Genomic DNA, 15,598 nt, shown 5'->3' with positions numbered 1-15,598 from the left:
AAAGATTCAATACGTGATCGGATAGACCATAATGTCACATATAAAATTATATTTGTCAAATTTGTCACATCTCGCCAAATAAGAGATATTGAAATGACCCTCTTCTCTCGATCGAACGCACTGTATACAGGATCCGAAAATCCTTAATGATAGGAAAAATCTTATGAACTTGACACACTGAACAGTGACTCCATTCATTCATTGGATTTTCCACATTTACTTGCACTAGTACAAGTAAATGGTTAATAAAACCTTTGATTGTTCAACTCACATAAATAAACAAAGATAAAATATTTGAATCCTCTCATGACTTCCATCAGTCCCTGGAGGAAGTGACATTTTATAATAATTATATTAAAAAGCCCCACCTAGCGTGGCATTAAACTGTAAACCTTGCCTCTCAGAATATCTACAGAAAAATTCCCACGTTAAAAAAAATTTAAAATATTTCTATTGGAGAAAACACAAAGTGATCATTAGCTTAATTAAATAATAAAAGTAATTGTATACATCAATTGCAAACATTTTATTAGATTAGCATAAATTACATAGATTATATAGACAATATAAATATGAAGTATAAATATTACAAGAATTGATAATTGATTGTTAAGTTCATTTTTTAATAATTAAAAATCGTCTGAAATTCTACATTATATAAAATACAATTATATAAAATATATATTACTATTTAATAATTTTGTACCACATTACTATAGTATTAATAATTCTTTTTATACGTTAAATAGTTCACGAATAGCCTCATTTATAATATAATCTTCAGGCAGTTTTCCTTTATTATCTTTAATTAATTTTAATTCTGGATATGCAGATGTGAGAATTTTACTAATTTCTAAATGATTTGCCTGAGCAGCCCTATGCAAGACGGTCTTTCCATCACTATCACGTATTGCAATATTCGCTTTGCATTCAATCAGAAAGTTAACAACATCCAATTGTCCTAAAATAGAACCCGATTTAGTTAACCCACTCATGAAGCATCGAAATTACCTGCAGTACAGGCGCGATGCAGTGCCGTCACCCTGCCGGATCTAGTAACGGCATTAATATCCGCCTTGCTTTGTATCAAAAACTTACATACATCTAAATGCCCATTCCTTGCCGCATAATGTAAACTAGTGTAACCGGCAGAGTCCCTCAGATCGACGTCCACACCATTGTTAATTAACTTTTGAACCTTCTTGAGGTCGCCAAATTGTGCCGCGGGCCAAACTCCACGCTCGAAATCTAATTCATCTAAAGTCTGACTTAAACTGGAGTGTCTAACACAGGTATGCTTTGCATTGTCACAAGAGTGCTCACAGTTCGACATTTTAAACTTCACGTTGCATGGTCCACACAGTTTCAGATTCGCCGGTAGTGGTAATCACTCGGTATCCCAGTTCGGCAAGTGCATTCACGATCTGTATAGGTGCACCTTTTAACAAAACACCATTTATTATTTCTTGACTGTGGTTGTCAAAACGTTTGCTTAGTGCAATCTCTTCCTGCTTGTTCAAGCCAAAAACAGCGGTAGCTTTTGCGTGCAATGAAGCTTTTACTGCAATATAAACAAACGAAGGATCAGGAGTGAACAAAGACATTGCATCTCGCACTGTAGTATCCATATTGGTAAAATAAATTAAAGGTCCTTTTGTGTCTTAACGTGCGATTCTTTGGAGGTTAAAGGATCAGGTTCGGAAAACTCCCTTCGCATAGTCCACATGTACTCATTATAATCTTGCTTAACACTTGTCGACGAAGAAGCGACCACTTTATAACCCAACACTTCTAACGCTGTTAAAATCACGCAGGGATGTTGCATGTAAACAATTGTAGAATCGTCGCAATAACCACCGCTGGGAAATCTTTTTAACTGTTCGATATCGGTCGCTTTTAGGCCTGAAACTAATATACGCCAGGGAGATTTTCCGGTATAGGAAGCAAGATTGCCTCTAACTAAGATGTAAGGCATTTAACTAAGGATACTTTGTATCTACTGTAATGAGATGGTTTTACATGACGCTACGCCTAATATTCGATAACGTTTGTTAGAATTAGAATGCACTTACACGTCAGAATTTCTTGCGCACTTTAAAATTCTAAATTGATCAATAAATTTTCATTAACGGAAACCGACGACGCCGGTGACTTCGTTTCGCCGCCCAAAAATATAAATGGCGTGAAAATATCCACAGCTTTGTGTGATGGGTGTGCATACAGTACCGCTATTTTACAACCAAATGAACTTCACGCAGGAAGTTCCATGGTGTACACTAATCTGCACTATCTGATTTTCTAGTTTATTTTTAAAGATATTTCTTCAAATTGCTGTAAATTTAATGTTTGCGTGGTGTTTTAAACTGCAATTTTGTGTATAACCAAACCATTTCTGTCTTCTGTCGTATTTCTTCGTTTCTTATCATGTGACCCTTTAATTTCGGGACATTTGAGGATGAGACATCTATCTGAATCATTAAAGTGATCGAATAAACACACAATTTGCATAATTTTACATAAACAAAATGCAACAATGTTGTTACATTTGGAATCTCTTGCTTAAATTATTATTAATCGAGTACAGTTGTTCTATACTTAGATTGCAAAATAAATTTCAATTCTGCCTACTTTATTGAATACTTATAGGTACAATACAATTAGGTTACTCTTGCCTACACCAATGCTGCTAGCAGTTGCATCTACCATCCGTCCAAGTTCTATCTTAATTTATAATTTGGGCTATAGTATCTACTTACTGATGGAAATTCTCCACTTTGGAGGCGCCTTGAGTTTTGTCTAAAATTGCACGCTACCATAATACATGTCTGCCTATAAACGCTTCTATATACCTGAATGACGTTTGATTATAATTTTCCATTTAAAATTTTGAAATGGTAGTTGTTGCTGTGACTTCGAATCGTATTGCGAGCCTTGTTCGTCTTCATCGTGATTAACTTCTAAGGAGTCGACGGATTGCTTCTGTAATCATATGCTATGATTTTTGGATAATTACATGACTATGCACACATTGTCTATTGAACTTCTAGTTTCAAGATCAACGGTCGCCATTATCGACTCAGGATCATTACTTTTTATATAATTAAAAACTGTGTTGGTGTCCAGTAGTAGTGATGCTTGACTCGAAGTATACAAAGAACTCTCGCTTTCAGTGCTTTCATTAACTGAAACCGTTAAATCTACTAAATATAAAAGCATTTACGGCGAGTTAATACCATCTACTGGCGTTACCGAGATTGCGCTAATTTGGTTTCGAGGTTGCACTGCAGTAGGAGATCTTGGAGCTACTCTAAGTGCGTTAATGGTTTTTTCAATGTCTCTGGTCATACGTTTCTTATTGGTAGGATATTTAAACGAACTTGTAGGTCTATGGAGAACTTCGACCTGAAACAATATAAATCAAGCTTTCTTCGTTGAACCGAATATAGTATAAGGTACAACAAACCGGAACTTGCAATGGAGGAAGGGTTGCGTTTCGGCGCAAAACTGTGGAAACTGATTCTGGGACTAATACTCTATCTCTTGGTGGATTAAAAGGATCTTTCGGAATTGGATTTTTATCATCAAGCGTGTAAAGAGACGCATGTTTGTTTAGTATTTTCGCAACTATCTGACCTTCTTTATCGTTTATGGATACTGGTTTTGGTGATGGCTGATAGCGAAACGCTTTTGAAGAACCACCTAAATTTTTGCGAAATGTTATATTACTCGGTGCCGCTATTAGGTCTTGCCTTGTCATTGGCGATGCAACTTCGTTAAGTAGCGTTACTGAAAAAATATGGGTTAAAATGTCAATAATTAGAGGTAATTAGACACATTTCTTATTGTAATTTTCAACATCTTCGGCCGTAGCAAATGTTCGTAAGGGTAACTTCTTAATGCACAGCTTTTCAACAACATAATCAAACGGCTCGTTTTCGGAGATGTGCTCAAAATCTTCTTCACTTGTTTCGTTATTGCCGGTAAAACAAGAACACAAGACGCATGAGAGATTACATTTTTTTGGGTTTTTACTCATTAGGCACGCAAGTGATGTTTATTTACTATGATCGCCTGTACCATAATCTAAATGTAGGTATATTTAAATGTGAAATTTTAGACAAGCGACAAGTGACGTTTGTGTCACTCTGACTTTTATGTAACACTTTGGATGATACTGAATGATTATGAGGATTATAAAAAGTAGACTTCATGAGATTCTGACCTCTCGGTCAGGTAGGTAATAGGTACTTCAGAATTGAAGCGACATATTCCCTCTGAATTGCGATTGGTGGGCCAATCGTATTTCTCAAATCTGTCGGATTAAACCAAACTGAAGTTTAAACTGACATTGTACAACCGGGCCTTAGTACAAAAACACATTAAAACACATGTACGGCCATTTGAAATAAAACAACTCGTAAAATGATAAATTGCGTGTACATAGAAAAATCATCCAATTTCTGTTTAGTTTAAAATCGTTTTGTTTCTCTATCAATTATCTTTCTCTATTGTTCGTTTGTGCATTTTGAGATGAACTGTTTGAAATGAAACATATTTATTAAAAAAATAACACGAACAAGGTCGCTCATTATTTCCGTCACCCAGGCATGACCTTGCATCACAAACGAGGTCACTCGTCAGTTACGTCACCGGGAAATCCCAAGCCACGACCTTGCACCGCAAAACAAGGTCATTCTTTAATTGCGTCACCAGGAAATTCCCTCACCCACCATCGCCTAACCGGAAAGTGGGGGGAGAGGTCCCTGTTCTACTTCAGTCTTTCAACTAGTGAAAAAGGCGCTTTCCGTGGCGAGAGTAAACTGGCCCTTTTAAAATGTGAAACACTAAAGCGAGTAAAGTTAAGTAAAATTTCAAAAACAACAATCTTTGTTCGCCATAGGTTTTTTAGAAAGACGGAAGATGTATTCGCGTAATTTCCAATCGTCTACTTTACTAGCAATATTCCCAGGGATTTCTCTATGAGAGTCCCTGGTTACGCGCAGGGCTGCGCTAATTACACACCTCTTTACCACATACTTTTAATTTGAAGCATCCTGTACATGATCTACCAAATAATTAAATTCAAGTTGGACTACCACTATTAAAAATGCACGGCGACGAACATGGTTTATAAGTGGCGACAACGACATCTAAATTTGTTTATTGTTGGCGACTTTACGCCAAAATCAATAAATTTTCATTCTATTTTTGAACTCTTGCAAATGAATTGTTTACAGCGCACCCACTGGTGATATTCTGCACTAAAATTCGCCAACAGCAAAGAACTGCTGACATTGGTCACTGAAGTGAGGAGTAGTGTGGTATATCTTCTCACAGAAAAGTATTGTATAATGATTTCTTTTAAATGATGTTATTTTCGTTTAATTTGACACTTAATTCTGTGGAAATAGTTAATTGGAAAATTGCATCTTACGAACGGCACACCGTTTAAACGTTCCTAAAAGAAAAGGTAAGACCAACCATCCATTGTTTTAATGATGCACTTTTATTTTGAGAACTTTCTTTCTTTAACTATTTTGAGATTTTTGCCTTCAATTTAAATGTAAATTCCTGTAAGTTTCATTATGTGGGTGTAGCTAATTGACAACGAATAATTTTCTTATTTTTGTAGGCCTTCCCTTAACAAATTGGCCCGTGTGTTTGTGCTTCTAGACTTGCTGACAAGCACAAGAAGTTCTCGGTAGAAGTAAATGAATATTATGGCAACTGCTGTTCAAAAGAATAGCATGAAGCCACTTTCCAATGGGAACAACCTAATTGTACATCGGGAGGTTAAGGAAATCCAAAATATAGACGATTATACCAACATAGGACAATGCATAGATAGTAATTACACGGAACAGTTCGAGCAAGTGCCGAATGAAAACATTACGGAGCAAATCGAATCTGAAGCGGAACCGGAAATTGATATTGTAATAAATAATGTAGTGTGTAGTTTTAGTGTGCGTTGTCATTTAAATCTTCGCGAGATTGCTTTGACTGGTATGAATGTCGAATACCGACGCGAGAACGGCATGATTACGATGAAATTACGTAGACCATATACTACCGCGACGATTTGGTCTTCGGGTAAAGTCACGTGCACCGGTGCTACTAGTGAGGATCAAGCTAGAATTGCTGCGCGTCGATTCGCTCGTTGTTTACAAAAGTTAGGGTTTAAGGTACATTTTAATAATTATAGGGTGGTCAATGTTCTTGGAACGTGCTCCATGCCTTTCGCCATTAAAATAAATTCGTTCTCAGAGAGACACAAAGAGGCTGAGTAAGTTACTTTATGTACAGTAATTGTTAATGTTCACTGTTGATGTAGTTATGAACCTGAATTACATCCTGGCGTGACGTACAAACTGAAAGATCTAAGAGCAACTTTAAAAATATTTTCTACTGGCAGTGTCACTGTGACCGGTAAGTAGCACTTTTAATCAAGACTTTGTTTAACATGGTTCAAAAGGTCGATCACCTATCTATAATAGTGAATCATCACTCACTTGTATTTTTCTTTCCTTATATGACTCAATAATTTACCACACGTGTAGTATAAGAGTAACAATGCATTTTGTTGAAATTTTGTACAGTGGTATCTGGTCATAGTTCTTTAATTATTATAAATTATATTTGAAACTTTTGTGTTTGATTCACAGTATCAGCCTTACTTTAGGAAGGCAATTGCATAAGTTAAGGGCCGGTATTAGACTATAAAAGATATTTGACAAAGATCTTTTATAAAATATAATTTATAGGAAGTAATATCAGACGATTACATTTGATAAAAAATATTTGTCAATCTTTTATAACATATTTTATCAAATCTGTCTGATTTTTTTTTGCCTTTATTTTTGAATGGGCGGGGCTTCAGCCAAGGCTGCTCTACCAACCCAACCCACTATACATTTACAAATATCCATACCTGAATCCGGATTCGAACCAGGGACCCTTAGCACCACAGTCCAGCTTTAATTGAACTGTCGGCTAATAGTGTTATACACACATAACACAATAGTTCGCTCTTGGTTCCTTCAAATATCCGAAGTGAAAAAGACTGTGGTCAATGATCGTGAGCGAAACATCAAATGTGAATATTCCTATTTTAATAGCTTGTTAGAATATTTGATGGCAGTTTAAGCCAAGCTTTACCTGAAGTATAATGTGAATCGACCTTTTTGGGTTACAACTCGGGTTACAACAAAGCTCTGCTGTGAAAGGTTTAAAAACTGGTGAGGCGCTGTCTAGAACCCCACTCCTGATCCAATCCTCCATGAGAAAATTTGTTTACATTCAGCATGCAGAGAGGTTTAGAATTATAAAATAGCTGCCCAGAGCTCTAGTGAAAACTTCAAGCCTCCATAAGAAAAATATACTGAATCCAAACCCAGCCGAAACAACACATCTCTATTTTGCAATAATGAGTTGCTAACTTCACACACACGTATTCCGACAGGCACCTGTTTCCAACATATGCGATAAATAGTCAACTTTTTAATTTTATACAGGGTGTTCCGCATATCAAAAAATCAAATCAATCAAAAATAAAAAAATATCGATGTCATACTTCACTAGCCAACCCGATCCAGTCTATCGATCCCATTATGATTACTATGGAGCGATGTAAATAAATTAACCTACATTTACTCTGCTGTTTATTGCGCTGTTCGAATTGCGCCCGTGTACCAAGAATTGATACGCAGACTACTGTTCTACTTTGGCTCATTGAATCTTATGTGTATTTGAGACACGCTATATACATAAGCGGAGCGTCCTCAAACAATTCTGGAACTTGTGCCACCATTCACTAACAAAAATGCACAAATATAATTTTCGAGTGCATTTTATTTTTAAAAAATGCGGCTCGCAGGACCAATTAATGTTGCGTGTGCAAAGGTTGTGTGGACTGTATATGATGGAATGCGTGGGATGCTTTTGTATAAGAGGGATGTTAAAAGAACACTAATGATAAACGTGTTTATTGATTAAAAATACAAATAAAATAAATTGGTTTTAAATCTTGATTTGTTCATCGATACAGCACATGTACTAGAAATTGGAATAATTACGAAAGGAATATGAATGAAAGGACTTGCTTGTTGTTGTTTCGAAGTAGGTTCAATAAACAAACAAAGGTTGTAAGACGATGGCGACTGACTTGGTTACTTTTTTGTGGTAGCGAAAATGAAGATTACTGGTTGGTTAAACAACGAAGGCGATGATTCTGATATCCACGAATGCTTCCACAGCGATCTACAAATAAGTTTGACGAAAATGGCATGCTGCTTCTTAACAGACACGTTCATTATTGATAGTTGTACCGCGACATCTTGTATTCTTCTTTGATTGTTGTTCGACAATTGTATATATGCATAACAAGTGGGAATATATACAGGGACAGTCGAAATAGTTATGTACAAAGCGTGGTAAGGACAATTTTTTTTAAAGGAATAACTAAAGGAACGACGCAACAATTGGAAGGCGTCAATTGCCAACCAAATTAACTTTCTTTCTGTGGTTCTGCTGGAAACTGTAGCTAAAACGATCTGATCTCTGCTGGCATCTCTAACAAAGACTTGAAAAAGCGCGCTATATTACCAAGGTATTTATGGAAACACTACATTTCTACAACATTTCATCTTGAGGGGCACCAATTATGTGGAATGTTATTAGTGCCATTTAGTGTTTAATATTTACTATAAACATTGATTTTGTTCGAGTCTAAATCTGACCAGCCCAAGTTTTAGCAGTTACACTTTGAACACGCCAGGTTTTTATGGGAAATTTAGTCCTTTACATGCTACGATCTTCTAGACATTTGATTTCTACCATTGTGGTAAAAAATAACTCCCCTACTTTTTTGACGGAAATACACGTTTTGAACTACCAGGAATTCAAATAAAACAAAATCTCGATGATGCGGTCTGTCTGTACTCTCATTGGCTGAACCAGTTGGAACCAAATTTGGTACATGTATTGTTAGACATAAAAGGAATACCTAAAACCCTATTAGAAAAACTTTCACAATTCTTGAGAGGCACATTTATATTTAAAATTTTTTTTTTTTTTGGCTTGGACTATTACCCCTGAATATTTTGCTTTGAAAAATTCTCTAACAATTAATTATAGGAATTAAAGAAAACCTTATCAGAACTTTTCACAGAAAATGGGTAGTTCTCAGTTTCAAAAGTAAAGATCCTGTATACTTAGTTTTCTTATATTCCCTATCCCTACATAAATTTGTTAATAAATACAAATAAATTTTCTAGGGGACAGTAGGATCTCCGTCTGCGAGTTTTAGACAGCGCCTTACAAAACTTTTGTAATGAAGTTTTGTGGTAAATCTTATAATCAAAAGGTTAAGAGGGAAACGCAAGGAAAAATATTTGCGCCCATTTTTGACCAGAATTTTGTTAGGCTTCCAGGTAGCTAATTTCTGCAAATTTTCTACATCTGTAAATATTGCTGTGTGCAGCTACACCACCCACAAGCACCTGTCCAGCTAGCTCGAACAAATCAAAATTTAAATATAGAATTTCTATAATTTCTCTTTGGACACTTCCGCAAACGACCACAAAGAAAAATCCCAATAATTTGGGAGAATTCCGAAATTTGATCAACACCTGAATTGGATATGAAAAGAAAAATCTTGACATGAACACTATCCGGGTCGAACAATGGGTTCGAATAAACACGATTGACAATGACAAAAATTTATTCCGAAAGACATTGAATGTAAATTAAAACGAAATTCCTGAAATAAGGAGAAGCTTACAGAGCTGATTTAAACAAATTACATCTTAAAAATAAAAATCTTAAAATTATTGCAGTTTTTTTTCTCTTCTAATAATCTGGTCGTGAATGGTTTTCGATAAACAAGGCGCACTTAACTCCAGGAACGCATCCCCAACTACGACGAAAATAATGCGCACATCGTTTACCACCTGCAGCTCTTGTTATCAGCACCAGAACATGTGCCTTAATTAAAGTGCATTAGATAATACTCCTTATCGCAAATACACGCTTTAGTAGACTGTGTTGACAATAAATAAATAAAGGCGGTTCAAAAACAAACATTAAAAACTGAATTGAAAAACCCCATATGTCTTAACCACAAAAGATAAGGGCTGTGAACTTTTGGCCATCAAATTCCATATCAAAAAGGAAAAAACGAAACTTATTTGGGCTCCAAAATACTTCAGTATCAATATATAAACTTTTGTGATTAATCGTCTTCACATTTTAGCTCCGAGTGTGGCAGGTGTTCAAGCGGCCATCGAATACATATTTCCACTTGTCTACGAATTTCGTAAGGAACGTACGGCCGAAGAAATAGCGATGCTGCACGCCGTTAAAAAGAGACGCTTGGCAGGCGGCATTAGTGTCGACGTATATAACGGTCCGTGCAAGGGAGAGAACGATAACACCGAACAGACGGAATGCGAGACTGAAGATACATGGTAATATTCCCAGTCGCGTTTTGGTCACTGCCACAGAAATGATAATGTGCAAGCGGATTATATTTTTATTGTGATTAAAAGCAATTATTGACATTATGAAATTTATTGTTTTGTTTATAATGGAGTTGGTGGTTTTAAAAGTAGTAAATTTCTACTAAATTTTTTATGAAATTAAAATTTAGTTAACATTTAATGGTGTCGATTTTTAAAATCATGAACTCGAAAGTATTTATGTACTGTTACTAGTAAATATAGATAGCATCATTGTTCATTATTTAACACAAATCATTATTTATTGTACATTTTCTCAAGCATACATACATAGAGCTGTTAGACTGAGCATAATAATTACTCAAATTATTTGTGATTGTTTTAGAATGAGTATTTTTCATTTTAACTCTGTGTAACAATTACACATATTATACAACTTGTGTCAAGTAATAAATTTCGTACATTTTATTCTTGCAAAATTACTCGAATTTGATATTAAGACAATTTTAGTTTTTATACGCAGAAATTGAATTATAAATAGCTGTAAAGAATTACCTTTAGGCTCATTAATTGTATATCGACCTTTTAGTTTGATTAGCATATGCATGCAAGTGTCTGCTCTGAAATGTGTTAGTAATACAGGGTGAAAACAATGTAAATTCTAAAAATGAGGTGGTTAAACAAATACGAAGGGTTTCAGTGAAACGCTTTACAATTACATACTGCTTCACTCTCGTTTTGATATTTATGTAGCGTAGACTCAATGTAAATATTTCATTTTATTTACTTACATAGTGCTTGAAGACCACATTGCAATTTAACTATAGAAAAGCGTAATGATTTATATTATTGGGTGTATCTAATTTAGGGAAAAGGAATAAGAGTTTTATAATCTGAAAAAGGCCAGTTTGTACATCAATAAGCATTTGACTGCCTATCTCTAGCTCGATAGTAATTTAAAATGTAGGTAACGATTTATAGCGAGATATTTTGTAGGAGAGTACTTGCTTGCGTTAAAAAAAAATTAATCAAATTTGTCGACGAAAGGCCTAACACGCAAAATTCGGGCCTCGCATTACAAAATGATGTGTTCTACTTTATATATCAATTCCATTTTTTGATATTTCTCTTTTATTATCTCATATTTACATAAATCGTTCTTTTTATACTTATCGTTGGGTATGTTCAGTTGTTAATTACCTTTCGAGTATCATCATGTCATTTTGAATAATATCTACATAAGCAATTTTCGATCCCCGTGCGCCTTAACTCTCAAATCAATAATTATATAATAATAAATTGAAGTAAGTAATAAGATTAATCTGTGTTATTGTAAATATTATTTATAAGCAAAAGTGCAGGTCGGCATTTAATTGATGTTGCATTCTTGCTCACATTGTGACATATGTTTTATCATGATTGAAAACATTCGTTGAAAATACTAAGCCATCAGTTTTTATTTTACCTCGGCAAGCTTGGTATGTTCGACATACTCGTCCAACTGTATCTTTGTTCCTTGTGGATGTTATATGTGTAATCATGTTTACCAAAAATAAATTTAGTTTAGTTGTAACGAACTGTTTTTATGTTATTATTCTTATTGTAATTCAAAAATGCTTTTCAATTATTCATTTATTTTTTTTTCGATAATTGTAGTGCATTTGTTTATTTAATAAAGTTTTGTCTGGTGTTCATTTTAAACGATCATTATTTCCTCAATGGTCTCTTGAACATGTTTTACGTGATTTACCTTCATTTCCTATTTCACCATTTGGTTTTTTTTTTAAATTTATTTATATAGCGTCGGCTACTGTGGCCATTAGCTATTTGGTAAGTATTACATACTATTTCTATATTTCTTTTAATAAATCATTTTTTTTTTTCAGGAAATTAAGCGGTTTTTTATGAAGATTGGGTCATCTAGAAATAGTGTTTGCAACTCTCGAGCCATACCCAGTTCCTGCCTTACTTCTACATATAACGGACACTCTAGCAATACATGGTCGACTGAGAGTTGTATGTCACAATTCGCGCATCTGCGCTCTCTGCTTTTCCCCAGAAGATGTAAATGTGTCATATTAGTATGCCCTATCCTTGTAATGACTACCTCTTCCCTTCTTGTCAGCATCTTGTTTGGCTTCCAAGGTGTAATGGATTGTTTAATCCTACTCAATTTTGTTTCAGATGCACTCCATTTCGTCGCCCATTGCCGTGAGATGGTCTTTTTTTTACATATTTCGTATAATCTTCCTGATCCACTGCTATATCGTCGATTTCCCCAAATGCGCCCGCAGTACGTGCTGCCAAATCTGCTGCCATATTTCCCTCTATCCCAATGTACATGTCCTGGTGTCCATATTATAATGATATTTTGACGTTGGGCTATGTTATGTTATAAAGTAATAATTTGGTCATGTTAAGGAGAGGGTTTTTAGTTTCGCTGTGTCGGAGGGCATTAATTGCGCTAAGGGAATCGGAGGATATAATCGATGTTTTTATATGTGTTTGGTCTATAAATAGCATTGCTTGCCAAATAATAATAATAATAACGGCTTTATTTAGGTGGGGTGTCAGCCAAAGGCTGCTATTAATCCCAACCTTGATATAGAAAAAAGTACAAAAACATGATGGAGTATTTAAAACAATTTATGGTAATTTATATGGTATGATAGTCCAGGTGAGAACAAGTAAGCATACAAGTAAAGCAAAAAAAATATGATTCAGTGATACTCTAAGGTGTTTTTTGAAACCGTTTGGACTTAATAATTTAAGAAAGTTCGGAACGTTATTGTAAATGAGTGGTGCAAAATAAGTAAATGCACCATGAAACTGGGTTTTATGGTGCTTTGGTATGTCAAGAAAGAATGGGTTACGGAGATTACGATCGTGAATACTACTTCGAAATTTTAACTTATTATACAAATATAAAGGTTCACCAGATACTAATATTTTGTGAACCAGACATGCAAGATGTAAATGACGTCTTTCGCCCATGGCGTAAAGTTCTGCCGTGTAAATACTTGATATTGGGTTTAAGGACCAGGAGTAGCTTTTCCGCTCAGAATATATAGCGCTTCCAACTCTACCTTCACTCTTCGATCCATCTGTAAAAACAATCTTGTCATATGTATATTCATTTATGATGTTATAGAATTGCATTTTGTATACTTCAGCAGGTGTATTGTGTTTCGGGTGGTAAGTTAAGTCCAATCGGTAGATTACGTTGGTGCTTACCCACGACGGATATTCTAATATTGGGCAAATAACCATGTAAAAGTATCCAGATTAATCTCCTCTTTTATTTTTATATACCTTATAATTGAGGGTTTCATTACGGATGGTTTTTCTCTATAAATATTCTGAATTTCTACGTTGTTCAATATAGGGTAATAAATATGATTTGGTAAGACAGACATTTTTGTGACGTAATTAATAAATAATTTCATTCTATGGAGATTTAACGTTGGTATTCCACAATCACAATGTATGGCTTCTATAGGGCTGGTGCGAAAAGCACCTGTCGCTATTTGAAAGTCCATATGCGTGGATGCTGTCAAGTCGTTTTAATTGTGAGGCCCTTGTAGAATAAATTATGCTTCCGCAATCAATTGAAGACATTACATAGGATTTGTAGAAGCAGTGCATCCCTGCTGGCTCCCCATGAGATCGATGCTATAAGTTTTAGAATATTCAGCTTCTTGTATTTTGATATCAGATGTTCTCTATGTTGGCGAAAGTATAGTTTCCTTTCAAAAATAATCCCTAAGATGTTGACAAACGGTTTAAATTCTATTGTGTGTATATTTAGATTTAATAGTGGATCATCATGCTCATGCCATAGTCGACAGAAGTGAATGGTAGTAGTTTTTGTGTTTGAGAATCTAAAACCAACATTTTCAGCAATTACTGTCAAACGATTTATTGCATTTTGCATTGTTTCCTGAATTTCTTCAATGTCTGTACCACTATGGAACATAATCAGATCATCAACGTATAGTCCTGCGAATATGGGTCCTTGGAAAGTACAACTCAATACCGAACCTTGCGGAATTTTCTAAGGAGTATATTTCAGAGATATTCGTTCCGTTTCTAATTCTGAAAGTACGGTTGAAGAGAACATTTTCAATAAAAACAGGTAAGTTTCCCATGAATCTCCAACAATATAATTTATTAAGTATATTATACCTCCATGTCAGATTGTATGCCTTCTCCAAGTCAAACGCTATTGCAATCATGTGTTCTTTACGCAAGAACGAATCTAATGTATCATTTTCCAGCTTTACAAGGAGGTTCATTGCCGAGTGATAACGACGAAAACCAGGTTGACAGAAGATAAGTAATTATCTCGTTTCTAGTATCCACATCAGTCTATCATTGACCATTCACTCTATGACTTTGCTCATGTAGGACGTAAGCGATATCGGCCTATAATTTTCAGGTTTTTTAAAATCCTTTCCTGGTTTAGGAACAGGAACTACTATTGCCTCGCGCCAATTTTCTGGGTAAGTACCATGTGTGAATATTTCTATATATATTTTTAGAAGTTTTTCTTTTCAGCTGCTGGGAGATGTTTCAACATGGCATAGTGAACATTATCTGGGCCTGGTGAAGAATCTTTGGATTTCTGTAAAGCGATTTCTAATTCATCAAGGGAGAAAGGTTTGTTGTTCACTGTATTGTTCAGACCTACTAACAGATTTGAAGTGTTCTGCTAAGGTTTCCACTACCTCCGCAGGATCACTAATTATGTGGTGACCAATATTTAATTGTCTTGACGGTTTTTGAAACCCTTTCCGGCAATCTTTTATTTTTTTCCAGACCTCCGTTGATGGAGTGTTAGAATTAATGGTAGAGATATACATTTGCCATGAGTCTCGTTTGCTCGAAACTATTATTTTCCGCGCGTTAGCACGTGCTTTTTTAAATGCAATGAGGTTCTCAAGGGTTGGAGATCTTCTAAATATATTTCGACTTCGTTTCTTTCTCATCACGACGGTGCCTTTGACTTCATCGTTCGACACCCGCCACATGTTAATACAACTATTATTACCTTTAATTTAACCTCGATGCTGCATGACTTGTATGAAATGGTCTTTTATTGTTTGGAATCATTTTTGGTGTAAATGTTTGCTCAATGTATGGTT

General features: G+C 35.1%; 3 protein-coding genes across 4 annotated transcripts; 1 reads left to right on the top strand and 2 right to left on the bottom strand.

Moving 5' to 3' along the window:
• Positions 1–511: 511 nt before the first annotated feature.
• LOC116171902 (ankyrin repeat domain-containing protein 39-like) lies at positions 512–2,184 on the bottom strand. 2 transcript variants are annotated; one of them, XM_031488936.1, is made up of 3 exons: positions 2,073–2,184; positions 1,012–1,438; positions 512–961 (listed from the first exon to the last, which is right to left on the bottom strand). In XM_031488936.1, the coding sequence occupies exons 2-3, from the start codon at positions 1,331–1,333 to the stop codon at positions 735–737; spliced, it is 549 nt and encodes a 182-aa protein (XP_031344796.1). In that variant the 5' UTR covers positions 1,334–1,438; positions 2,073–2,184; the 3' UTR covers positions 512–734. The 2 variants fall into 2 exon arrangements, with proteins under 2 accessions (XP_031344796.1, XP_031344795.1); XM_031488935.1 differs by having other exon boundaries at positions 1,012–1,561; positions 2,073–2,179.
• A 481-nt stretch (positions 2,185–2,665) lies between these two features.
• LOC116172654 lies at positions 2,666–4,138 on the bottom strand. Its single transcript, XM_031489904.1, has 6 exons — positions 3,835–4,138; positions 3,464–3,786; positions 3,234–3,402; positions 3,028–3,182; positions 2,850–2,979; positions 2,666–2,796 (listed from the first exon to the last, which is right to left on the bottom strand). The coding sequence occupies exons 1-6, from the start codon at positions 4,034–4,036 to the stop codon at positions 2,753–2,755; spliced, it is 1,023 nt and encodes a 340-aa protein (XP_031345764.1). The 5' UTR covers positions 4,037–4,138; the 3' UTR covers positions 2,666–2,752.
• A 1,051-nt stretch (positions 4,139–5,189) lies between these two features.
• LOC116171063 (TATA box-binding protein-like protein 1) lies at positions 5,190–12,065 on the top strand. The gene is made up of 4 exons (XM_031487718.1): positions 5,190–5,470; positions 5,633–6,283; positions 6,332–6,426; positions 10,250–12,065. Exons 2-4 carry the CDS (start codon positions 5,712–5,714, stop codon positions 10,465–10,467), a joined length of 885 nt encoding a protein of 294 aa, XP_031343578.1. The 5' UTR covers positions 5,190–5,470; positions 5,633–5,711; the 3' UTR covers positions 10,468–12,065.
• Positions 12,066–15,598: the final 3,533 nt, after the last annotated feature.

Source organism: Photinus pyralis, unplaced genomic scaffold, assembly GCF_008802855.1.
Source record: "Photinus pyralis isolate 1611_PpyrPB1 unplaced genomic scaffold, Ppyr1.3 Ppyr1.4_LG5, whole genome shotgun sequence".
Lineage (NCBI taxonomy): Eukaryota > Metazoa > Arthropoda > Insecta > Coleoptera > Lampyridae > Photinus > Photinus pyralis.
This window is presented reverse-complemented; position numbering and strand designations above follow the sequence as displayed.

Excerpts from the sequence above, each read along its gene's own strand:
- LOC116171902 (XM_031488936.1), bottom strand. The coding sequence starts at position 1,333 with ATGTCGAACTGTGAGCACTCTTGTGACAATGCAAAGCATACCTGTGTT. Across the intron at positions 962-1,011 it reads GCATCGCGCCTGTACTGCAG|GACAATTGGATGTTGTTAAC; the intron begins GTAATTTCGATG and ends GTTCTATTTTAG.
- LOC116172654 (XM_031489904.1), bottom strand. The coding sequence starts at position 4,036 with ATGAGTAAAAACCCAAAAAAATGTAATCTCTCATGCGTCTTGTGTTCT. Across the intron at positions 3,787-3,834 it reads TGAAAATTACAATAAGAAAT|TAACGCTACTTAACGAAGTT; the intron begins GTGTCTAATTAC and ends ATATTTTTTCAG. Across the intron at positions 2,797-2,849 it reads TATAATCAAACGTCATTCAG|ACAAAACTCAAGGCGCCTCC; the intron begins GTATATAGAAGC and ends GTGCAATTTTAG.
- LOC116171063 (XM_031487718.1), top strand. The coding sequence starts at position 5,712 with ATGAATATTATGGCAACTGCTGTTCAAAAGAATAGCATGAAGCCACTT. Across the intron at positions 6,284-6,331 it reads GAGAGACACAAAGAGGCTGA|TTATGAACCTGAATTACATC; the intron begins GTAAGTTACTTT and ends CTGTTGATGTAG. Across the intron at positions 6,427-10,249 it reads TGGCAGTGTCACTGTGACCG|CTCCGAGTGTGGCAGGTGTT; the intron begins GTAAGTAGCACT and ends TTCACATTTTAG.